At 36.9% G+C, this 26982-nt stretch overlaps 1 protein-coding gene across 4 annotated transcripts in view; it reads right to left on the reverse strand.

Moving 5' to 3' along the window:
* Nucleotides 1–26982, reverse strand: part of STAT4 (signal transducer and activator of transcription 4) — a 97976-nt gene that overhangs the window by 5261 nt on the left and 65733 nt on the right. For 3 of the 4 annotated variants that reach the window (XM_037009126.2, XM_037009127.2, XM_037009124.2), the window contains 12 exons: nt 26799–26877; nt 24075–24160; nt 22691–22842; nt 20893–21051; nt 20150–20242; nt 17215–17274; nt 16909–16926; nt 16728–16821; nt 14799–14843; nt 5284–5367; nt 3515–3613; nt 1074–1209 (listed from right to left, as the gene is read on the reverse strand). In XM_037009126.2, coding sequence (XP_036865021.1) covers nt 1074–1209; nt 3515–3613; nt 5284–5367; nt 14799–14843; nt 16728–16821; nt 16909–16926; nt 17215–17274; nt 20150–20242; nt 20893–21051; nt 22691–22842; nt 24075–24160; nt 26799–26877 — 1105 coding nt within the window. The remainder of the gene's footprint in view (nt 1–1073; nt 1210–3514; nt 3614–5283; nt 5368–14798; nt 14844–16727; nt 16822–16908; nt 16927–17214; nt 17275–20149; nt 20243–20892; nt 21052–22690; nt 22843–24074; nt 24161–26798; nt 26878–26982) is intronic. The other variant, XM_037009125.2, reaches the window with a different exon arrangement.

The following is a 26982-nucleotide window of genomic DNA, read 5'->3' on the forward strand; positions in this document are numbered from 1 at the left end:
AGTCATCTACTGTTGTGATCCAGGATAGTGAAAGGATACAGGAGTTTCGGTCTCAATTTTAAGGAAATTATAAGAATACTTTCATAAAGATCTGAAAGGATATGGCTGCTATTCATACTACATATTTAAAATCTTCATTCACTGATTTGTATTTATTGAATGCCTGCTATTAGTATTATTCTTTATAAATTAAGTAAGGCTCAATAAGAATATTTACATTAAATATATTTTATAGTATTTTCCAAATTCATGACTTATTTAAATACCTACTGAACAGATAGCAGGTGCAATAGGCAAGCCAGCATTCCTTCTAAGTCAAACTTAACCAAATCACGCACAGTTCACAACTTCTCAAATGCATCTTGGGCCCTACTTTAACTAGAAGTGTATGCAAATCCAATTTTAACTCTTTTTTGATACTAAATGTATTCACCTCAGACTTGTCAAAATATAGATACCTTTTAAAATTCTTTTAGAAGAAGCTGTGGTCACTACATGGAGTACAAATAACTTTAATTTTAAAACTAGAAATATTGATCAAAACTGAAATATTCTTGATATGAAGACTTAAGATATTAGCTGGTGGTTTTTAATTTCTATAATAAATTTTCTGGTCCTGGAATCAGCTATTTTCCAGTTGATTAATAACCATTGTGATATTAATAGGAAAGCTCAAGGCACCATTAAGTCTTCACATCACTCAGTGGAAATGGCCTAAGAACACCCTGAACACTGGAGTGTGGAATGAAAGGAGGGGGCATTAGAACTGGACAGGCCTGGACTACGTTTGGGCCTTACTATGTACTAGCATGCCCTCAAGGCAAGTCACAGCCTCAGCATCTAAGTATACTCACCTATAAAATGGATAGAATAATGAGTTATCTTCACTATTCTCCTTGAAAGAATTTTTGTGAGAAAGATAATACAGCACTTAGCTCTGTACCTGGCAACAGAGCAGGCACTTAATAAATTGTGATGATCATTATTATTAATAACAGCAATATCACCCTGGTTCTTTAAAGCAATCAAGTACCAAAGCCAAAGGCAGGTCCTCCATATGCACCAGCTCTCACCTGTTAGCTTCTCTGCCAGCATACTGAGTTGATCTGAGTTAAGGCCTCGGCCGACATATGATGAAAACTGCCAGCTCATCACTTCCAGGAGTTGGCTCAGAGTGGCAGATGGAGGATTATTAAAGAAAACCAAGTTCTGAAACAGAGTTGTAATAATGATTCTTTTTATTAGCTACACTGAACATGCTGTAATTCATTTATAGGATTCTGGATTTAAACTTTTTAGGCCAGCTTAAGTTAATAATATAGAATACTATTTCATCTCTGTTGTGCTTTTTAATTAAAACTGACTTTTTCTTTTCCTAAAGAATTCCTAGTTCCATGAATCTAATATAATATATGGTTCCATGTCATCCTTAAAAGAATCATTGGACATCTCTAACTTTCCCTGGACAATGGACTGTCAATCAATTCATAAAAGTCCTTAACAATGTCCAACAAATAATCATACAAATACTCTTTTCTGAAATAATATTAATCTTAAACAAAAACTTTATCATGTTATTTGCTTTATCATGGGTTGACATGAGTTGGTGCCTTGACCAGACAAAACAATATAAAGCACAAAAGCAGTGAAGTCCCAGGCGAGGCAAGGTGACCCTACAGTATGAATTCACAAGTACCCTGGGACTTCTGCTTTATGGATAGCAGAGTAGCCTTTCCTTATTTTTCTCTAGATGAGAGAATCTTCTATATGATCAACTGTAAACAGGACTGTTTGTACCAGAAACTGGGTCAACAATAATGGAACGGAAGACTTCATCTCAGACTGCTGGGAAGCAGAAGGTGTGAAAGCCAAGAAAGTTGTTCTGAGAAGAGAGGGAGAGGAAGAATTAAGAAATCTAGTGCCATCTGGGGAAAAGGCCTTTAGTGAACATGAACTAAGCTGGGTAGCAAAAAAAGGAACCAATTCAAGAGATTTCAGAAGGTGGGATAAAAGAGGACACAGCATCCAATAACAAATGGGAGACAGGAAAAGAAAGAATACAAAGAGAATTTCTAGAGAGGAAGTTTTCCTTGCATCAGAGAATTATGCCTAGATAAATGACCAAAAAGCATAGAAATATAATCAAGATCTAAGAGGTTAGTTTCTGTAGCAAAACAGAAGAGAAACCAGAGTTGGTTGTCATGGTGGACTCTGTGAGTAGGCTGTGCATCCATGTTTTTTAGGAGCTGTACATGATCTACATTTCCAGATTCCTCATCAGAAGCAGAGCAGAATCTGGGATGGTTAGTGTGACATCAGTGGTTTTCTCACAGAAGAAAGATGCCAACAAAAGCTAAGTGCAGCAGCTCTGCGCTCTGAGGCTGGGGGCGGAAAAGCATCCCATCTTCCCTCCTACATCCTGGAGTTGAATGAAAAGCTCAGAACATGTGTGGCTCCTAAGGGGGAGTAATATTTACTCTCAGGAGTGCTGGCTGTTCTTGGCTTTCAAGACCAGGTGACTTCTCTAGTGAGTTCTGTTCTCACTGCAGGCCGAGAGGAAGTGAGACACAGTGCACTCTGTGTAGCCTTCCTCTCTGCAATTAATCTCTCTCAGATATCAGGGCACCGGAGGATGAGAAGGAATAGGGCTGAGTCATTTTCTGTGTTGTTTCCTTGTTAGGCACATTAAAAATAAAAGGCAAAAAACACTTTGAGCTGACTCATTATGTCAGTTCTTATTGCTAGGACTTAAGGCAAAAGAATTCTTACCCTGTATGGGAACATTTGCATTAAGAAGAAATGTTGTTATTTACATCTGACCTATTTTCTCTAGACCTTGACGGGTACCAGGACCACACACTGAGGTTTTGTAAGAGGGAACATGAGGATGTGCTGACTCATCTTTTTTGCCACTCCCTTCCCCGCTGTCACTCAAGAAGAGCACCTATTTTCTGCTTGCTTTGTAACTTGAGAGAAGTTTCTGATCAATGTCTCAAATAACCACCAGATGGCATTAAAAGCCCAACATGAGTCTAGAATGGATTAAATCTATAATCAACTTGAAACTTTGTACAGAGTGTAGTTAGACAAAAGTGGTGAAAAAATTAGTCACTTCTTGGGAAACCAATTCTCTACCTTTGTGGAAAGAGCCTATGTGGAAAAAGTGTGGTCAGAAGTAGTTGAGGTAAACAGCAGTCAGAAACAGATTCTGGACCCCAGAGCCATAGAACGCTCCTAGAAATCTTTGTGATGCACATAGCTGGGAGCTGACCAGACCCTCAGAAGTAACAAATACCTGTCTGTCACTTTTCCTAGCTAGAACTCTCTCAGGGTCCAAGTACATCAGGACGTATTACTTTAAATGTGAGAGAGGAATCACAACTAAATATAGTATAGTTCTGGAATAAAACAACCCATAGAGATATGCCAAAATTTATACACACACACACACACAAACAGATGGGTTTTGTTGACAATAAAACAAATCATAGATAAAGGAAGAGAAATAGGATACCTGGCAGTCACTGGTTGACACATTGTACCAAATGATGGATGCCCAAGCATTAGGCAACTGACTGACATTGGAAATCATCACCACAGGTAATGAACTGGTCTGGTTTAAAAAAGAGAAAACATAGTTATTACAGGTAGTTCCACCTTACATTTATTTTACACTTGACCCCCTCCCCTAAAGTGCCATCTCAAGCCAACCCCACTCCTTCAATACAGACACCTACCCTACTTGGGTCGCTAAAATGACTTGTGAAGGGCACTGGAACTTTCTGAGCATATATGAATCAAAGTTTAGGAAGGAAAGAATGTATACAAACAGGAATCCTTTTAGAGTGCTTGGTCAGTCAGCTTCTCCAGTGTCTTTCCTGACATTGTGTAAATATTCATACTTTCTTATATAACATGCGGCCTAAAATGCAACTAATTAGAGCTTGCATTGATTTAGCAATTGTCCCTGCTATAGGTTACATTAAAGAATCTAATTTTCAACTAACCTCTGGATTGGATCAGTATATTCAAATTATGATCTGATATCTAATTAATGTCAGTACTAGACATGGGAATTTTACTTGTAGAATATAGAGAGGCTGCAATTTTGGAATCCAAAATATTTGGGTGACAGAGCTGCTTGGTTTGTTGTAGAACCCAGCTTAGTACTATTGGTACTGTATTTTTCAACTTACAGAATTAACAGGTTTTTCACAGACTAGTCTGGGAAACGAATCATCTTACAATATTAGTCTCTTCCCAATAACAGTGGTTAGATTGCTATAGATTGTGAAATACCCAGTTGAGGAACTTAAGAGCTCATGGAAACAGAAGTTTAGGAGAATGAGAGGAGGAAGGAATCTGTAGGAGATTTTTATAGGTTTACATTCACTAGGATAAAAGAGCAAAGGCAGAACTCTTGGACAATATATCCCACACATGGGATTATATGCAGGGAGTGTGAAATTGTGTTTGTTCATTCATGGACTCGTTTGTTCATTTGTTCAACAAACGTTGAGCATCCACTGTGCACTAGGCATTTTGCTAGACACGGGTAATGAAGTGGCATGATGTCCTGCCTTTAGGAGCTCATAGTCAGTCGTGTTCAATTTGATTGCCAAAGTTTCTTTATTCCTTCTTTGAGTTCAATGGCAACTTGTTACAAGAGGATCAAAACAATGTATCGTTAATGTTCCTATCATTTGCCCTTGCTCATTATATTAGGAGAACCTTCCTTCTGAGGAATTTTTATGTACAAGCTAAATGTTTGAAAATATATCACTATGTGATATGGTTTAAGGATATTTATTTCTCTTTAGGCTTTTTACTGAGTATCCATGATTCAGGAAATCCCAGAAAACAAACATACACACATATATACCACCTGTGCAACAAATTATTCAATATATATTGAATTCAAAATGCCCATAGATTTGATCATTTATATTTAACCCAGAACAGTATATGTTGATCAACTAGTGAATAATTGACCTATTTATTTTCTAAATTAAAACAAAAAATAATGACTAGGGATGTACTAAAACCTAGAAAAGACTGAACTTTTGATAAGGCTTCTCAAATGCTCTTAAAATCCCAGCATATTTTCATAGTTGAAATTCAGACAAATCACTATTTTAAATTGTTGGAAATTAGTCCTTTTGACTTACCAACTATTAATAAAAGAAAGCCATATGTGTGTGGATATAACAGAAATGAGGTCACAAAAAGTCACTAGTGCTGACTAATTCCTGAAAATATGAATGTGTTTCTTGAAAAACCTACCTCCAAATCTATGGTCAGGCCATAGAGACAGATCTGTGTCTCAAAGGTTATGGAATGAAGCTCTTCAGTCACCATGTGACAGCCCTACAGGAGGAAGAAATAAATTGTTATCTTCCAAACACATACTTGCTACCTATTATTAGGCCTGCTTCCATAACATTTAATAAATTCTTAAAGTAAGTTCCCCCAAACATTCCCTATTAAGAAACATTCTCTTATTTAAAAAAGTCATTTTTAGAGTATATAGAGAGTTTGAGAAATCTTCATTTCCACAAACAGAATGATTGTAAGTCTCCAAAACAATGTAATTTCTGGCTTCTAAAATTATAACATATTTTCATTGTTGAAATTCAGACAAATGATTCTTTATTTTTAATTTTCACAAATTAGTCCTTTTAACTTACCAACTATTAATAAAAGCAAGCCATATATGTGTAGATATAACAGAAATAAGTCAATGTCATAATGAATGTGTTTAAAAAGAGAGCAAGATTTCCTTCTGGTTAAATGTGCAAGGTGGAAAACGTATTTTCCCCTGCCCTCCCAGAAACTTCAATATACTAACAGCTGGTGTTTTGTTTCCTTTCCAAGAAAATAAAAAAATGCCATCTAGATCTCTGAGTGAGAGTGGGGGGAGTGCGGATTGAGTGTGACAGTAAGTGGCAGTGTGTGTCATAAGCCTGGAGGCACTGAGGCCCCTGTGACTGGAGGGTGAGGAAGGCCGAACAGTCACGGAGGAGGAGCAGTCAGGGCCCGCAGCACATGCCGTGAGGTCCGCACCTCTGCCAGCCCCGCAGAGGACGGAGGGTTCACTCTCTGGAGCAGATGAGTCTGAGGAACTAGAGAGGCTCTCTGCATTCTGGATACAAGGCCACGCTGAGCGCAGGGCGAGGAGATACGCCGCAGAGATGAAGATCCAGTAGCCCCTGGGGAAGCCCAGGCCCCTTTCTCTGTCTGACATCTTCAAGAAAGGCATCTAGGAAGTGCGCCAGACCATAGGCGACACTTACACTGCCTTGGGGCCCCCCAGGGACACAGCCGGGTCCTAACAGTCACCCTTAAGTCTACAATTCCCACCATGTGCACAGAACTTCCAGTGTTTTAGTGCCCTTAATAAACAGCAAGCTAATGTTCATCAAACACTTGACAAGGCTTCTCACATAAAATACAGATACAAAAATCAACAACTTAAAAAAAGAGAATGCATAAAGGAAGAGTTGAAAAAACTATAGTTAAAAAAACATGTATCAGGCTGTTTTATATATCAGCTCAGCAAATAAGTGACTCGGGAAGGGGGCAAAAATCAACTAATTGGAATGGGTGGCATTGCCTGGATACTGATCTGCACAAACCAACTGGAAAAAGATCTTTTTTGAGGTAGTGGAGAAATTTGAACAATGGAATTTTAATAGGGAAAGATTTTAAGCATTTTTCTTTGTAATAAGTGTATTGTGATTAGGTCTCTAAAAACTACTTATTTTCTAGATAAGAGATACAAAGTATCAATAAGTAAAATGCTACACTACCTGGAATTTAAATATTTGAGACACAATGTGTGGGTATAGGGGGAAAACAGATGAAATAAGATAGGGAAATGTTAATGATTGTTGAAGTTGGGTGATGTGTAAGTGAAAGTTCATTGTATTTCTCTACTTTTGTATATATTTGTATATCTATACATACACACACATATATAGTTCATTAATAAGTTCTTAAAGATGTTTAAAAAACCTTATTAATATCTTTATAGGTATAATAAGGTGAAACAAGAGTAAGATGTTATTCAAAAAGAATATCAGAAAATAATAATGAACAATTAAAAGTAAGAAATAGAGAAGTCAGTGGAAGAAATGGAAGTAGTGTGGAGGAAATGTCCCAGGAAATAAAACAAACCAAAAAAGCAAAGAAATCAAAAACAGGATAGAAAAGGTAACAAACAAAGAACTAATTCACAAACTCCAGAAACAAACAAATTCTAGAAAGAAAATAGAGAAAATGGGGCAGAGGAAATACCAAAAGCATAATCCAGTGTTAATTCCTATATACTGCTGATGGGAAATGTACAATCACTTTGGATAGCTAGTAAAGTAAAAGATGTACTCCCTAGGATGATAATGAAGTTTAAAATAACAACAACACTCATGCAACAGAATCAGAAGGGCATCCAGCCTAGCTTGAAGCAAGAGACAGAGGGTTTCCAGAGGTATGTTGCCAAGGAAAAAAAGAAAAAGATAGAAATACAAAATGACCCGTCTGACCATATTGCAAGCAGTTTTCAAGTTCCACAGGAAAGTCTGGGGCTACATTAGTGATAGGTACATAAAATAAATTGATCAAATTAAAAAAAATGCAACTAATAAATTCAGGGAAAATTAAAAGTAATACTAGAATGGAAAAGCAATCATACTATGTTACATGGTTCAGCTGTTAACATTTTTTATATACTCATAGTAAATTTAACACTGAATATATTGATTAAACCAGAATATATTATATAATGATACTGTGAAGATGGGGAGAAATTTAATACATATGGAAAGCTGGTATAAGAGACCATAGCTTAAATCATTTATAGAAGAAATTCAGGAGTTAAATGTATAAAATAAAATATCAAGAAGTATCAGTATGATATTAGTGTGATATTTACAGCTCAAAAAATGATCACCTTTGGGGAATATGCTTGCAGAGGAGAGAAATGTGATAGAAATCGCCATTTTTCCCTGATGAAACCTTATTGCACCTCATTATGTGCCCAGGAGCAGCAGTATTGCCATCACCTAAAATCTTGCTAGAGAAATGGGATCTCTGGACTCATCCCCACTAAATCAGATTCTGTATTTTAACAAGAACTCCAAATGACATTTATGAGACAATTATTATCAATGTGGTTTAGCCACATTTTGTTTAGTCTTAAAGGAGATGTGGAAAATTTGGAGATGGTATGGAAAGCTTAAACAATTTAAAAAACAAGCCCATGGGAACATGTGGACAGAGGTGGAATTATAGACTAGAAAAGTCAGGATGGGGTTGGGTGTGGCAGTCAGCTTTGGGAGAAAGGGAGATCTATAGGTGTTAATAACAAGTTAATCTATTTGTGCTAAATTTCAAATAATAAAAGTAGCTCTAATATGATATGAATAACAATTACATGACGAAGACTTTACTGATATTGAGGAATATTAAAGTTAGGATTTGTGACTGAGAAGGAAGTAAAGAATTAAAAACTCCTCTCTCTGTTGGGTTAGACCGTTTCGGTTCCTTACATTGTCAATGGACAGTTAGGTTCACAGAGTGGGGTTGCTTCTAACTGGGTTAGTAGAAAGTTACATTAATGAAAATTTTGCTAAAAATCCCTTAGCCTACCCCTAAAATTACTCCCAGCACATCCAACACACCAAACAGCCAGTTTGCCCCAGTCTCCAACCCCTGTGTTAAAATAAACAAATTGCTGTATCTTGAGTTGAGCATTAGATGAAGTGGTCAGTTTATGTTTAGGCACCAAGTTGAACAAATAACACATTTTTGAAACAGTAGAAAAATTTCACTGCCCTTAGGGTGCTTACACTATGCAAAGCATGGCATGGAGACAAAGGAAGAATCCACAAGTTCGTGTTCACTAATCAATGTCTCTCATATTCTCAAAGAGTTCAGCGGCAGACAGGATGCGAGCCTGTGCAGAACATTTGAGAGGCCTGAGGCAAGTGCACAGATGGAGACCCACATACCACATGTCTAAATATTTAATCACTACAAGTCAAGTTAACAAACTGTTAAAATATGGTGTAGCTCCCTGTCTTGATATCTAAGCTTTCACATGACCTAGCTGGCCAGGTTTTAACTCCTTGAAGTCCCACTGGAGCATAGCGGCCTGGGGAGAGCATGGCCATCCCGCACCTTTGCCCACTCACCACTGTGATAGGCCTCCCATGACTAGGGTGGCCCCTAGGCCACCGCCTGGGCCTAGAAATGTTGGCACTGATGGTGCCAACTGTGCTTGGAGCTCTGGGTGAGCACATTATCTTCATCCCACGGATATCTTTCTCTGCAGGGAGGGCCACAGCTGGAGGAGAGAGCCAAAGGGGGCCTTTTTAAGGATGAGGTCCCATTTCTCCCCCATTCTATCCTCTATACTTTACATGATTAAATGTACATATGATAATATTGGTCATTACAGATAGCTTCCTCAGATCATTGGGTTATGGTAACTGTATGTCCACCATCCAAGTATGAGAAACCAGGGCTCCACAGACAGAACAAAGCTACGCAGGACTGTCCACTTTAACTATGGGAAAAGACTTCATGCTTTAGATATTACTTTACTAAACTGGAATGTGGATGGTCAGAGGTTTACTGAGTGAGTCAAACTCATTTCTAATGTTTACTTAAAACCCCTGCGAAACCGTTTAGAAGGAAATCTAGCAAGAAAGCTGACATACAATACACATGACTGGAGGAAAGTAGCTCTGACAAAAGGAAGCATCATTCATTTGCAAAGCTTGCCTGACCATCAGTCATAGTCTTTATTATTTTATCTGTGTAGTCCAAGTCATGAACATTACTCAGTTTCACATACATAGGGTCCATTTCTTAAAGATTGGGAAACTATCATAGGTAAGAAGCAACATTATTGTCTTTATTAAAAGCCATTTTAACCTGAGATGAGTATGAATTTAAAATACCATATTTATGATATTTATATTTTATGACACTGAATATTATAACTGGCTTGACTGTATTGTACTTCTGAAGAAAGTACCCATTGGATAATCTGCTAGGAAACTGAAAATCTGGTTGAAAAACTTGACCAGGGCTCCACCTGGGAAAAAATACACAACCTAATGAAAGGTAAGTATAGCTAGCTAGCATATTCTTTTGTGTTTCCTGTGCTCGGTGCCTAATAGTACACCCTGGAAACCTAGACTATGTTAACAAATAGAAACCTCTGCTGAGAAAACATGAACTGGGGTAAGAATGCTTCTCATCTAAATTTCTTCCCCACCTCTTAACAGGCCATAATCCACGATAATGTTGTACATGGAAAACTATATGGAATAGAAAACAATGATAATAATCCATTTGCTTGATGAATATTTATTGAGCACCAATCACGTCTAGACCTTAGGGAAGTCTGGGCAACAATGATGAAGGGAAAATAATGGTACAATCACATGAAGACATAGACCTCAGTCACAGATCACAGGAAATGAATGTAACATGGCAATTAATTCTCAGCCCATAAAACAAGGGGACAGTGTGAAGGGGGTTGTGTAAAAGTCCACATTTTTGGTGTTATTCTTGCCCCGATGAGTGCTTCCATTAGTTCAGAAGGAAATCAGCTTCCTGTGAAAATGCTTGGCTAGCTGGTGTGTGAGCAGTTCATCTGTGTTTGAGAATGCTGAACCTTGAAAGAACATCTGTTTGGCTATTTTATTAAATGAAACTCAAGCCACCCAGGCTTTACTAATAGCTTGTGCTTCATGACTTTCCACCACATAAACAAAATTACCTAACGCCTCAGTGTGTAGCCAAGGCTGTCATTCATCAGTTAAAGCCCACTGACAAAGAGCAAACTGGAGACACTGTAGTTCCAGCTTCCCTGTTCAGTTTCACCATAAATTCACCCTCCAGCCAGCTTTCTTCTAGATAAGGACCTGAGGGAAAGGTTGCTTTCTGGTAATGTTTGTTTTGCAAGGACAGACTGATAAAGTTTGACCACTTTTATGTGATGGAATTGTCTCTGCACGGTTGACTCTTCCAAGGACAGAACAAATGTGGGAGAAAAAGGCAGTAATTGCTAACCTTGATTTTGTGACAGCATGTCTACAGATTCCTCAAGGGGTGTTGTAATATTCCAAAGCAAATTCTTAAAATTAAGTTCATTTTAAAAAAAAACATGAAGCCCCTACCCTATGTTGCACTTTTGCAGGTTATAGAATCTTCATCAAAGAAGCGCCAGTGATTGTCTAGTCCAGTGATTTTCAAATGTTTTTTAACCCTGGGATATATTCTTGAAAGGAAATTTCCCACCAGGGCTTTAATCTGTAAATTTATAAAGTAGAGCTGTTATCTTGACTGAAATAGGAGTGAGGGCCAAGAGCTCCCCTTTCACCAAACCCCAATCCAGAGGTAGCTCCTAAGGCGACTCCTCTGTCATTCTGGGTCTTCTGGGATCAGTATGGGTCTAGGGCACCTTCCTACTTCACCCCAGCCCTTCACCCAGGAGCCCCTGCATATCCTGACAGATCATCTCTTCTTGGACAATCTCAGCCAGCCAGCCACGGGGTGCTGCATTTCTGAGGTCTGGAATGGCGACCTTAGGGAAACTATCATCCATGACATCTTGGTATGCTCCCGATCACTTAATAACAATACAGCTCAAAGTCTCACAACCACAAAAGCAGAACTAAGGAACACAAAGTAGTAGTAGTAGTAGTGTGCGTGTGTGTGAGAGAGAGGCAGGGGTGGGGACCAATGGGGTGGTAGTAGGACTCTGAGACATGCAATCTCCTAAAAGGGGAGTAGATGCATGGTGCTCTGAGGTGTCAGGGACCTGGAGCTGGAAAAGGGATGTCCTCGGGGCCCTTGAAAGGGAATGTCCCCAGCTGAGCACTTTGGCAGTGGGCAGAGAAGGATAAGGACCCCAGCAGTCTACACTACCTCTACAGCTATTTCCCCACGTGTGTAAATACCTGCTCTTTACAGAGGGGGCAGCCTGGAGTGCTGATGGGAAGAGTTACAGCAGACATCTGCACAGTGTCCCAGTTGACTCTGACTCACACACACCATCTCATTTAGTCCTCCCAACGACCCTATGAGATGCAGGTTAATGTGTTTCCCCTTATTTGTAGGGAAGGAAAGTGGGAGTTAGTGAGGGTATGAAGCTTGCACAAGGTCAGCTGCCAATAAGAGGCAGAGGGACCCAAAGTTGTGTGTGTGTGTGTGTGTGCACGCACACTGTTTCCACTACCCCACCAATGCACGTGGGAGGTAAGAGAGAGATCAACAACATTTTCTGAGAAAGCATTACTTTAAATTCCTTCTAAACTTTGTAAGGATCGTGTTGTGTTGTAGCTATGTGGTTTCGGAGTTGGTGGGTAAGCTGAGGACAATAACAGCAGCAGCTAGAGCAGTAAGGCAAGTATGAGATGGTCTCGCACACACCCGCAAAGGTCTCCCACACAGGAACTCCGGCAAATGGAGGGGACATGATGAGATGGGGTCAAAGAGGAGTGACAAGTAGGATGGCTTCTTCCAGGGAAGGATTTATGATCCCCAAGGCAGCACAGCTTAGGGACCAAGAGCATGGACATGGAGGCCAGACTGCCATGGTTTGCATCTTGACCTATATGTATGTGCCTCAGTTTCCCTAACTGAAACAAGTGTGACACTAATAGTTTCTACTTCATAGCATTGTCCAAAGAATTATATAAATTAATGTCAGTGAAGCTTTTAGACAGTGCCCAGTATGTAGTAAGTGCCACACAAGGATTTGTTAAATAAGTGTTTATCAGGTTATGAACTCCTGTTGAAGTTTCTCACAGATAAGTAACAGCTACTATCTGAAATTGAAAAATGAAGTTATAATACCCTATCTTTCTGTTTTCCTGAAATTTAGTTACTACAATCCGCAGTCCCATGACTTTATGAACTCTATTACCAGATCTTCCCCAGCTCATTCCTGACTTTTATTTGTTTACCCTTGCTGCCTGGCCAAGTCTCCACTTTCTAAGCTCATCCTTCTCAGCCTGCTTCATATGTTTTACGACCTTGCAATTGTTCCTGTAGCACATGAAACAACATTCAAGTCCATGTTTGTTTTACGTGTACCCAGAAGTCATTTAAAAATTCTATCAATAGGGGGAGCTCAGTACTAGCGTAAAACAAAATTATCCTTATAACAGCAAAGTTGGGGGAAAAAAGAAAGAAAATCATTCTGATATTACTATGATTTTGTTATTAATATGAAAATAAAAGGAAGTATATTTAAGTAATATAAGTAGACAGTGTTAGTAAGATATTGGTTGGTGTTTCTATAGTAGAAGATGATGTACAGGTTTCTGTCTCTAAGGAAATCCAAGTAAAGATTTTGATTTTACATTTATAAAGATGGCAATGTACTTTAGAGTTGTGTTATTTAGATTTATTCCCATTCAATTTGTTTTACCTAAGAAAAGTGCAGAATCATTGTGTTAGGTGGGAAGAACAACTCCTACTTACTTGGTTTACTAGAATATCCTTAAACTCAGCTCTGCTCACGTGGTGTCTGTGCTGTAGATCTGTTCACAGCTTTGCCTAAAGCCAAGGTTCTACCACGGAGAACAATATCTCATCTCTGGTGTGACTGTGATACTCAGCAAATGATCTTTAAAACGTGATTAAGGGAATGAAGAATTCTTGGAAGGGAAACTATATGGCCTTAAACCTGTTGTGATAGATCCTTGTGGTTTATGGGGTGGGCTAGATTGTTTGTAGTTGAATGCAGGATTTACAAAGTGTTTTCTTCTTCAAATAATTCAGAGATTTCTCATAGAGGAGCTGTGACTAGAAAGCCAGGAGGTTGGACCCGTCCCAACCACACCAGAAATAAGCCTTCCTACTTTATAACTGCCCTGTGGAGATGGTCTTATATATGCAGCATCTCTGAGCAGACAGTGTTGGACATTACAGCCCTGAGTTCTAAGAGGAAAAAATTGCAATATTCCTCCATCAGATAATTTACCAAAGATCACATTTTCAGTCACTGTCAGAGTGGACTCAAGCCTAGGTTTTCTAATTCCAAATATGTAGGGCATAGACATACACCCTAGAATCTAGGCCAACTACACAGATGACCACCAGGGCCACTTCCAATCCAGGATCTGACCACTCTAGCATTTACTGACTCAGCTGCAGAGCACCTGGACTGCATCAGTTTATTCTTTCAATCAATTTGTCCAGGAAAATGCAAACCTTAGATATAAGTGCAAGGCAATTGACACCATAAAATAACAGGACCGTTTTTCAACTCTGCTTTTCTCATAATACATTATGAGACTTACGTATTATCTGCAGAAAATGAGTGATTTTTAAGATGTTTTATAATATTGGAGGACTGACTAAGGAAATTATGGCACACCTGTAAAATGCAATGCAATGTAACCATTTTAAACCATATTCTCCACGAGTGTTTGAGGTTCTGGAACGCTATTCACCTTACATTGCTATGTGAAAAAAAAAGCAGGTTATGAAACAATGTGTGTGTGTGTGCGCGTGTGTGTGTGTATGTGTATATATGTAATATATGCATAGATAAGTCTTAAATGATATGAACCAAAATGTTATTGTTGTTTTCTATTTTCTTCTTTATAAAACAAAATTTTTTACACTGTCTTGAATTATCAAGCTTTATATCTGTAATCAGAGAGACATGAATTTGACTTTATTAAAAATATGAAGGGCAGTTTAAGAACTTTGTAAATCTAAGATATTAAAGGATTATTTCCTAGACAAATTCTCTTGAGGAAGACATTTCCTACCTCATTTCCTTTGCTTCCAGCACTGGACTTCATTTCCTTTGGCTGCTTTACAAGAGAAAACAACAGTGTTTAGATGTAGAAGCATCATCAACTAAACATCAAGTTGTTCATACCTATTGTAGCGATTTTCTCAGCCAGAATTTTAATTTCTAGGGCAGTAACCCAGATGTCTTCTAACTTATGGAAACCTGACATAGCTGCCTAGATTCAACAGAGAAGAGCTTCCTGTTTCACCTCATGGGATGCCACTTTTGAAACTTTCATTGATAAGTGAACAAGTTGGCATACCATTAAACTTTTTCTGCCAACCTTTGTAAAGAGGAAATCATGCTGGGATATTTTGGAATCTATTCAATACCCCTTTGTACTTGGAAATGGTCATCTGAGCTAAGCTGTGAGGATTTCCAGTCCTTGTGAAACCAACTCTAACACAGAGGACTGGGAAAATATATGATGGGCAGTGTGCCACCTGACATAGGAAGCTTCCATACGGTGTTCCATACACAGCGACTTACTGACACAGAAATGTTTGTGATATAGATTACTGATGGAAGAAAAAGAGGCACAAAACAAATGAAATGGTGTGGATAATTTAATCCCACTCAAAAGTGAATATATATGTATATGTGTGTGTGTATACATATATATTTTTTCTTATAAAAAAGAGTTTTTCTTACATACATAAGAAAAAAGAATGAAACCCAAAATAGGGATGCTAATAGCGTATTACCTCAAGGTGAGGATTACAGATGATTTTTAATTTTTAAAGGTTTGCTTTGACTTTCTACATTTCCTTTGTATTAAAAAGCAATTGAAGTTATTCTGCACAAGATAACATATGAAATGCTTTGCAACTAGAAAAGCACTGTAAAACCTAAGGTTTTGTCATTTTACATATGCCTGCTGGAATAATCACCTTCTGGTATTCTTTGCCCTTCCTTTTCCACATGACATTTTTGGAAGACAGACATCTCTAAGCTAAGGGCCTCTTACTGCTTTACCTATTAGCAAACATTGCCCTTTATTGAAAGTTCCCTGAAGACAGGCACTGATCCTAAGCAAAAAGAGTGCTAGTTACAAGGATGTATAATACTTGACTCCTCATTATATTTTATTTACTTAGCATCTCACATGGGAGGGATTCAGCTAAAAAGAAATGTAATCTTTAATACTGAACGCCAAACAGAAACAAAATAGAAAAAACAAGAACCAGCATAAATTTGTATAGGTAGATATCTTTCTGTTAACGTAAATTCTATGTTTTAGAAAGTAGACCTCTGAGGCTGATTCAGTGGAGCCCCAACATTCAGGTGAGGTACCTGCTAACTGTGAATAGGCCGTATTAGCAACATATTTCTAGCAAGAAAAGCAGTGGGTCTTTGAGAATCTAAGAACTATGCAAAGAATTAGAAAGAAAGCAGCAAGAGAACTCTAGGTTAAGAGGAAGTGGTAAAAACAAGAAGCAACAGGATGAGGCCGGGTCAGAAGCTTTCTAGACATGCCATGGCAAACAGTCACACCCAGGGACATCCCATTTCTGCAAACTAATCCTCCTAAAAGGAAAGTGACTTTAGCCAGACATATTGAATGCTACTCCCTAGGGAGCTTAAAAAAATGAAATCAGGAATGCCTACCCATTATAAGATGGATTATCTCTGTCATTATCATCAAAATATATTGACCAATTACTATATATACTTAGGTACTATGTCACTATTCTTAAGAACTTGAACCTTCTTAGTTAAGGTTCAGTATTCTTTCTACTATTTTTAATTCTTCAATGATGCCATATTTTATTCTTCAATATGGCCCTTAATCTCACATAAGAGACACTAAAGAACAAAATACATTGGATTATAAGGCCTGTTAGTAAAGATGTCTGTTTTCAGAAAAACGAAAAAGGTTTTGTAATTTTACTATCAAACTTACCAAATGTCGAAATTCTACCGAGAGACTCCCATTAGAAGATTCTTCAGTGGACATAGCTTTGACATGAGTTCCACAAAGGACAAATCTTCTATTGCTGAAGAGGTAATCTTAGCTGTTTACATGGTCTCAAGTAAAATACAGTTATGAAAACAGCAAAAATATTCTAAAGTAAATGTCTTACCTTAGGGTTGAAACACTCCTGTAAAAACCAAAATAAGCTATTTAATAGATCTAGTAAAAACTTTCTATGATGCTTTAGAAGGTAGTATATAAAACTTCATTTCAGGTCTTTATAGTGAAAAATTTTTACGTCTTCATTGGAGTTCAGTGAAATGTTTGAACTTCAAAGTCAAATATTTGAAGTATACTGATATGTAATGTTAGAGAAGTAAACTTAGAAGTTTGAAATTATTCTGTAAATTAAGGACAACCCTCTTTTTAAAAATGTCTTACATTTTCATGTTCCAAAATGAAATTAGAAACTTACTTGTCAATTGAGGCTTTCACCTTTACCTGATAGTTTAGTTCTGGCAATTTTATTAGTAGTCTGGAAAGATACATGCGAAAAAAAATGAAGACACAATATTAAAAGTGCTAAAAGTCTTTTTATATTTAAATATTTAAATACATTTATGGCATACATATATAATTCAAACTTACATTATCTCTACTTATATATGTTAGTGTGTTTCAGGATGTCTAATTCCTCTTTAGTTTGCCATGTTACTAATATTGACATCGGCCACTTAATATCATATCAAGAGACATTTAGAAAGTGTTTCATATTGCTTCAGCTGATGTGTGTTGGATAGTACATTAGCTAGGCCAGAAAAAGAGCTATATATTTTGGATAAAGCCCAATTTGGGTTAAATGTATAGGTGTACAAACAATTTTTTTTACAAGTCTATTAATAAGTCTCCATTTTATTCTCATGCTATAAAAAAATCTGTAAGCTTAATAAAACAATGTTATAAGAATTGCTGTATAAATAAAAAATTGAGAAAGACTACGGCTCTGATAGAATATGAAAAATTCCATTTCAAATGCATTTGTAATCTTTAACTACACTATATTTAAAAGATAGCAAAAATGTTCATAACCAAAAAAGTTATGAACTAACTTAGAACAAACAAGTGATTAAAGGTTAGAATAACAATTCCTTTAATTTCTTCTTCTAGTGTCAGCCCCTCCTTTCTTCCTTTGCTTTCCCCAACTCCCCTGAGCTGTACCCTCTGATATATCCTTTCTGTCAATTCTGTCCAGTTTTGGAGGTATTTATTCAACCACTGATTTAATTACTCATGCACTGATCCCAAACCGCATTCATTCACTCAGCCTATATTGAGCGCCTCATGTATACCCAGCACAGCTATAGGCATCGGGGAACTGGCATAGTGAGGATTGGGGAAGGATGAAGTGTCAACATGGCCATACATAAAAAGGAAGAAGTCTCACCAAATACAGTAGAGGAAATACACAGAATGGTGATAAGCAACTGATTGGTGTTAGAGAAATATAGTCATAGATAACAGACAGCCCAAACAAAAGGGTAGGTAGGATGTAGCAAAGGTTCCTAAAAGTCCTGTAGCAAGCACAGAATTGGTTTTAGGGTTTGGGATTTAAGTAGTTGTTGGTAATGAGGGGTGAAATAAAGCAAGATGTTTTCCTTCTCTGCCTCCCTCTCTATCCTTCAGAAAGGATCTGACTCACTATAAGATGTTGACAAATAAAGGGTGTCCCAGATCACCCCTCTCTTTGAAATAGGAGGATAGAATGTTATTGTAGAGAGGGTTTTTAGGGAAAACCTTGAATATTAAGTAAAAGATCATCTTTCAAGACAGTGAGGAAAAGGTTACAAAGAAAAAGGATGGGGTCTCAACAGTCACATGGAAGAGGAAGACACCGCTACCACATTAATGGACTGTGCCTCTGGCAATCAGTTCAAACAACAGGCAAGATGGCATCCACGCAGAGCTCTCTCCCACTCAGAACTCTTTGCTGAGCAATCCCTATTCATTCATTTTTGTCTCAGAGAACATGTTAGACTTAATGTATCATCTATGGGGTCTCAAGGAAAAGGAGGATGCTCACCATCCCTCTTACTGTATTTCCTCTTAGTGGGAGTGTCTTCTGGGTTATACAGAGATGTGGGCATGATGACTAACAACTTTTGAAAATCAAGAAATTTTAAAGGGAACCTGGCCTCTGCCTTTTGTTTTTGGTTCTTAAATCTTGACATAAAATACACACAGAGGAAATGATTAAGATTTCAAGTACAGGTTTTGTAATGTAAACTGAAGACAAATGCCTTCCCTTTAAAGCCATTCCAACGTGATGGGTGGCTATGGCTCCATAAACATACGAAATGACAGGCACATTCTGCCTACCTTAGTTTTACAGTGCACTTATTGTGGTGATCATTTGCAGTTTATGACTGTCAAGTTGTTATGCTGTACACCTCACATTTACAGTATTGTATGTCAATTATATCTCAATAAATCTGAATAAAACTAAAACAACATAAAAATGGAATTCCAGTAATGGTATGTGATCAGGGACTGTACCATGGGACTCTATAAAACACTACCTATCTCGGCATCACTACATCTTGTCTGAAATTTCAGTTTTCCAGAAGTGACCTTGTGATTAGGAATTTAAAGCTTTGGAGCATTGATGACAATCTTTGAAAGCTCTAACTCCAACGCACTGTTTTAAGTGTCCTTAGGAAGGTACGTTTTGGTTGCTCATGCTAATGGAAAGGATCCATTGGATAGATAGACAGACCCAAAATATAGATAAAGCAACTGTAACACCAAAGTCATACATCTTTAAATTAGGTCCTAAGGGTATGTTGAAAATCCTAGTAGTGAGAGTTTTCAAGGAAAATCCAATAACTAAGTTGCTGAGTAATCACAGGGGAATAATGTGCAGCTCTATTTCCTGGATAGGATATTCAAAGCCTTCCATAATCTGGCCCCAGTCTGTCTTTCACTTCTGTCTCTCCCTGCTCCACATGCCTGCAAAGAGGCCCAGGAAGTCATTATTTCTGCAGACTCACTCTCCTACCACCCTGCTCTGCATCCCCCTCTGTTCTTCCCTCAGGGTCTGTCCTCACAGCGACACAAGACATTCTCTAGTCTCTCCAGTCTTCTCAAATCTTTTCAGCAATTAACCTGTTTCCCAATATTGGGATTTCATACTTCGTGATAATATCCCTCCTGTCCTCATCTCACTCTTATACTCTTCACAAGTTGGGCCCTCATCGTAATATTTCTGAGGGTATTTACCAAAGCCTAGTGCTGGGCACACAGAAAGCACTCAATAATGAACAGTTGAATGACAGGCATGAGAGAAATTAGCTTTAGTTACACAGGGGCTATGGCTCCATAAACATACGAAATGACAGACACTTTCTGCCTACCTTAGTTTTACAGTGAACTGAATGAGAGTTTTAAGTACCATCGGCCTCTGAGGGTGGGTTGGCATGCATGGCTGTCGTTCAACCACAAATGAGCTAGATTAAAAGGAAAGAAAACACGTCATTCGAAAACACTGAAAATCTTGACAGGCTGAAAACCACAGAGGAACAGGATGCTGTCCTCTTATAAGAAGTCCAAATCTGCATTTAGAAGATATTCAAACCCCCAGTAAGCTCAAATCTTTCCATTTTCCCATTTCCTTATCAGCAGTAAGTAATTCTTAATTGTTACACTTGAATCAAGAATAAAAATCCCAGTCATTTTTATCAAACAACACAAAATAGAAAGTTAAACTGTGTCCTTTTGGAATTTCTGGTACATACTAGTATTTTTTTTTTAGATGAACTTATAAACCTAAGCTCATTCTCCACCCTTCACTTCTTGGATATCTACATAAGAAGAAATCCTTAAAATCCTCTTTTCTAAAATGTGAAAAATGAACTTTAGGTGGGTGATGTGCTTAGCTTATGGAAAACTGAGTCAGTTCATGGGAGAAATGTAGATGAACCACCAGTGGAGAAGAGAAATGTTTCTGGAAATAAGTTTCCCTTATTACTCTCAGGCTTACTGTTTCATACTTCCCTGAAGCTTCCTCACTGTAACTCCAAACCCTCAGCCAGGGTGTCCTTACAATCCCTAGGACTGAGCTACCAGGAAGCATTTAAACGGATAACATGTCACTTACTTTTTAAAAAGGTTGTAGATCAAGAAAGTGACTCTTTCTAGCAGATGTGCTCTTTGCACTGGAATGGGATCACCTTCGTATGTCATTTTGGTAGATTGTTCCTCTAATTTCTCCAATTGCCTTCTGAGTTGGAATAGACTTTCTGCCAACAGTGTAAAGCTATTAAACAGCAAGTGAAAATTGTAGATAGTTTTCCACTTCACAGCTTACCATTTTAACTATTAACCATATACAGTAAATATTAAATTATTAAGTAATTATTACATTTTAAATTAATCATTTAATTCCATTAAAGGTGATAGTTCTTTCTGTTTATTTTCCTAATCCATTTTTCTCTAACATGCATGATACATGTTAAATGTTTTCAATGTTTTCTAATTTATACCTTCAGTTATAGGGAAGAAAACATTTATAAAATTGTGTCAATATCTGGAACTAAACCCCTTTTAATTAGCCTTTGTTTAAAAGTGTCAAATATATATGAATGTTAAGAATATGGCACTCACCAAAGGGTAAATAAAGGGCAAATTTTAACTTTAAAAATATGTGACATGAAGAATGTTATGTGTAAGAATACTGAATCAAAAATCTGGTATGAAACGGACCCTCTTCCCACCCTATATAAGTTTTTAACTAGTCCTGAGTATGTCAAAAATTACCAATGGATCTTTCTGGAGAAAGGTGTCTGCTTTGGGTTTTAATATGTGGTGATCTCACCTTGGAAATGGAGGTGGGAGCGTGGGCCGGAAGTCTAGGGTAGAGAGAAACTGAAATGGACACTGAAGGGGCCTCCAGCTCCAGAGGAGGCAGAATGTTTTGGCAGACATGATAAACCCGTCTGGTCCTGACAGCAGCTCTGTCTGCTTAAAGTGTGTTCCCCACATAACACTGTAGAATAGTCAGTCTCCTGCTGAACCTGGTGTGTGCACGATTATCAGCTGCATTCTTTATCTCTCCCTTTGTCGTTCATCTTATTTTCACAGCAAGATAAAGTGATGTTAGAGAATCAGCCTCATTGAGGTACTGGAAAACTGACGTTTAAAAAAAGAGCCCAAATCTTTACTTTTCTTGAGCAGCAGGCCTGGTAGGGCAGAGCTGTTAATGCAAGTGTCCCCAGTTACTATGTATTTCCACTGTATTGAATTGTACCCTTTGGAAGCGATTTTAGATTTCAACTGAACATTTCCCTTTTTCATTGTATTTTCTAATTGTTCTCTCAACCAGATAAGTTTTATTTTGCATTGACAAAGGGGAAACCCTATCAACATTTTTTTCCCTAATACAAAGATGGTATCTACATATGATTGCATTTGTGCATACATAGTCCATAGATAGGGGATGCCACGTTATATTAGCCATTTAAGAATTTTCATTTAAATACAAATATAAATTGAAACCATAAATCTAATACTTAACTGTGATATCTGAAGATATACATTTAAATACCGATATATCTTTTTCAAGCCTTTGAAGCTGGTGCTTCTTACATCCCTTTAAGAAAGTGTAGGTATTGCTGGTTTCAAAAATTCACTTTAAGATTGATTAGAGAAAACCAAGCAATTCTTAAGCATTCTGTAGATTTCTATAGATGCTGTATTGTTCTCCCCAAAGTAATAAAAATTAAGGACACATACAATTACACCTATTTGTTTACAACGGTAGAGTTCCTGTTGCTAATAAACCATCAATAAGCTGGAGAGTTGATGTTCTGTTCTAAAACTGCTTTCTCTGGCTTAGTGACACTGAAGTTCTGGGCTTCCTGTGGTTTTCACAAGAAACTGAAGGCAATTCGTCGTACCAGTTCTGAAGCTGGTCGAGCCCGTTGTGGAGTGGACCGCCAATGCACGCCATCTGCTGCCGCCTCTTCCAATCGTGCAGCTCTTCTAGTAGCATGTTGTTCATTAACACGTCCGTTTCTTTCACTATTTGTGTCATTTTACTGAGAGCTTCCTACAAACAAAGGTGGCTACTGAAAAGATTTCCATGAGACAGAACCCACATCACCCATAATTAAACCTATAAAACAATTTGACCTGGGAGATAAGGGCTTGGTTAAAATTTTGACCAAATATTTTATCAAATACTACCTCCTCTTTGTCACAGCACTGCCTTTTCTAGCTATTAAAGTATTACAATTAAAAAGTGTCGTAAAGAAAGAAGCATGACCGAAGTTAGCATTCTCATACTACCTCGCGATACTCGCATATCATTTAGTATAAATGCGTTGAATTTGTAATTCCTGTGACAATCTTGAATGTCATACTGATAAAGCCATAGATCTGTTTTAAAAAAAGACATTTATCAACTGAATGTATATTCTTATAAATATATTTATGGATTTATTTTAAAATGTACTGATTAAAATATGAGCCTTTCTGTGTTAGTTTTTATTAGGACTTTATCTGGGTTATTGAAGATATAGTAGAGAAATATAACTTTCAAAGTCCTAAAGATTAGAAGATAGGAATTCCTATCTTGGCTCTTCCACAAGCCGTATGAATATGGATAAACCATCTAACTTTGCTGGAACTTGGTCTTCTGATCTATACAATCAGGTGAAAGGACTGAATTATTTCCAAGTTTCCCTCTCTCCTTAAAATCTTATTTCTAAAGTAAAGAATAAGATGGCACGCATAACATGTATAGCATAGATTTATTACGCATAAGACATTAAGTTTATCTTAGATTAACTATTTGCATGTTTAAAGTCTGATGTATAAATTTTTAGTTTATAGTTAATTTGTGGTGAAAATTAATTTTACATTCATTTGTGCTTACACAAATTCCTGCACAAAAAAATGGGGCTGAACTTTTTCTCAGCATATTAAATACAGCAACTAAAACAGTCACGTCTGAAATAGTGGCAAATAAAAATTAGGTAAAATACTTACTTTGAAATTAATGGTAGTTACAGTAAATGTACCACATAAGCAAAATAAAAAGACTGTAGATAGGCCCAGATTTATAACTTAGGAAAGATTTATAACTTATATATTCCAGATTTATAAACTTAGGAAAAGAAGCATAACAAACAGTAGGACACTCTTTCTAGAAACATTGCTATTTATTCATTCAGTATAAATAGAACTGATAAAATCCAAGAGCTTGATTCTTTTCAGGAGTCCTAGGTGTAGGAAAAGGAGAAAAATAGGCAAGAAGCTAAATTAAACTTCTGCACTAACCTTTCTTTTAAAGTCAAGGCTGTTAAGCATTTCTTGCAGAGTCAAAACTTCCTGATTCATTAGGGCACTGTTCTTGTCACCCTGATCTGTGAAAGAAAAGAGATTGAATTTGGAGTCCTCTCCAAGGCAAAACTGTCCTGACAGTCAACTTTGCTGCAGTCCTCCGTGCTAAGATCCTCAGATGCAGGAGCCTAAGTGGAGCCCTGAGAGGAGCTTGGAACTAAGTCCCTGTCCGCTCCTTTTACCCAGAAGGATCACTTCCCAGAACACCAGGCAGGCGCTCTCTCTCTCTCTCTCTCTCTCTCTCTCTCTCTCTCTCTCTTACAGACCTTGAGAGACCATTCTTCACACCATGTTCTTTTGGAGGCAGGGAGAGAGGAGAATAAAAGTTTTTGTAATAGATCACTTACTAGATACCTCTACACTGAACATAAGCCTGGTTGATTGGCATAAGTAGGCAAGAAAAGGGGCCTCTCTTTGTGTCCATGATTGAATTGTAGTTGAGTCCTCCTGATGCCTTTACCCAACAATCCCAGCTCTGCTTTACGTCCAGGAGTTATAGGAAACTGCCTGGAAGAGTGCAGTTTTATCTACTGTGTCTCATGAACTGACAAAGACTAAATCCTTTGCTTTCTCTTTTTCTTTGCATAATGGGCTAGCTTCACAATAAAACTAGAAATGGGAAAGAATTGCAAATTAAGAAAAATCTCTGACTGGAAAGACACTAAAACACTTCATCCTCTTAGGTAGAATACGTGCAATAAACATTATATTACTTAATTTGAACAATAAACTTTATTGGTCTAGAGTGAATGAGTATACCAACCACTCATGTCTATGACAAATGAAGGGTGTAAGGCTGATCTGACCTGTGTAATTATGAAAAGAGGTCCTAGAACAACATTATACCAAATTTCTCTACAAAATAGAATGATCTCCAGGAAGATTCTTGGTGTATTATTTCACAAATTCACTAACTCCTAGATCTCACATGTAGCAAAATCTTGCCTATTACAGCATTTTATCAACTCAAAAATTCATTAGCAAATATCTTCCAGTCTTCACTAGCAAGAATATAACTTGTTTCCCATTTATCTTTCATTTAAAACATTTCATTTCACTTCTAACAAAATGAATACTTGTTGATTTAAGTGATAAAATGATTATTTTTATTTTTCATAATGCTGAAGCAATGAAAGATATTAAAGTACCACTAATTATAATATATTAAGTTCAAAATAATTTTATTGTTTAATGTATTTTGTTATATTCTAATTCTTAAAATTGGTAGTTCACATATGGAATTTGGGATGAGGCTGCTTTCAATGAACAGCTAATGTTTGATTAAATCTGCAATTCTAAACCTTTTTAGAATCATGGACTCCTTTGATAATCTGATAAAACTGATAATTTGATAATCTGATTTTTATGCCATGTCTTCTGAAGGGACAATTGTACGTAATAATTATGAACATTTCAAATAACATTTCATGATTGTCAAGATATCCTGAAGATGCCAGAAGAACATATGTCTCCACCTATGCCAGGAAAAACAAGCTTCCTAATAGCTTCTCTTCTAAATCTTGGATGAAAAGTTAAGCATTTGGTTATAATCATCTATTCTTCCTTTCAGATACATTTTAAGCTAATATTTCAATAGTTAAAAGATGATTCTGCAAATGAAATTTATTTTTAAAAATTACTTGAAATAATTTTAGAACTACAACGAAGTTGCAAAAATTGTACAGCATTCCCATATATCCTTCATCCAGTTCCCTCTAATGTGTCTTACACAAGCATAGCACAGTTATCAAAACCAGTAAATTATATCAGTACAGTCCTATTAACTAATTTGGGCCTCATTAGAAATCTCCACTTGTCCCACTAATTGCAGCACACTTTAAATGATCAATCTATTACTACTTGTAAATCTTATCCCTTGTAAATATTCTCATTCTTTCCTTCCATTTCTTAAGAACATCTAATTGTAAACAACCTCAGTGCTTAACCACAAAGAGTGAAATAAATTGCAGTGGACTTACATTTTGATATTTGTATAATAATTGAAATTATGTTTTTGAAGATATTTTACGATATGGGGAAATACAACTTTCATTTAAAATGCAATACACAAAACTATGTACAAGATGATCTCAATTTTTTGCAAACAGATATGGATGTATCTGAATGCACAGAAAGAGGACTGGAAGGAAATATACTAACATTTTAACAGTTTATCTGATAATGGGATTTTGTGCAATTTTTAATTTTTTAATTTTTTGGCTATTTTCCAGATTTCTTACAGTGAATCAATCACATTTCTATTTTATGATTTTAAAAAATTATATTAAAAAACTCACCTAGGGATGATATTAGTGATTTCTTGATCATATTAAGTATTTATTACTACTTTTCTTAGATGTGATGGTATTTTTGTTTCTGGGAGAATGTTCTTAGTGTTTGTAGATGGGTGCCAAAGTAAGGGTAATTTCTTAAGAGCTTTAAAATTTAGTTTGAATTAATCGGTAAAAATCATATTTAAATGAAGAAAAAAAGGAGGAAGCAAAATAAATACTCTCTTTCTTCAAAATAAAGAAAAAGAAGAAAAGAAAAAGCCTCCCTTAGGGAAGTAGATCAACTTATCAACACTGTCAGTAAAGAAGAAATCTTAATCATGTTGCCTTTTTTTCCCTATGTAGAAGTACAGACAAAAGAAAAACTTACCCATCGTCTGAATTGTTTTATACCTGTAGTCAAATTCATCTTGCAGGTCTTCTAAATATTTTGTGTCTTGTTCTGTCATCTTTTTACAAAAGAAAACATACTCACTCCATTGTTACAATTAAGCATGTCAGTGAAATGTTATCAGTATTTCAAAACACAGTGGTGCTTCCAGTCACCAGCACTT

The sequence above is a fragment of the Manis javanica genome, chromosome 12 (genome assembly GCF_040802235.1).
Source record: "Manis javanica isolate MJ-LG chromosome 12, MJ_LKY, whole genome shotgun sequence".
NCBI classification, from domain to species: domain Eukaryota; kingdom Metazoa; phylum Chordata; class Mammalia; order Pholidota; family Manidae; genus Manis; species Manis javanica.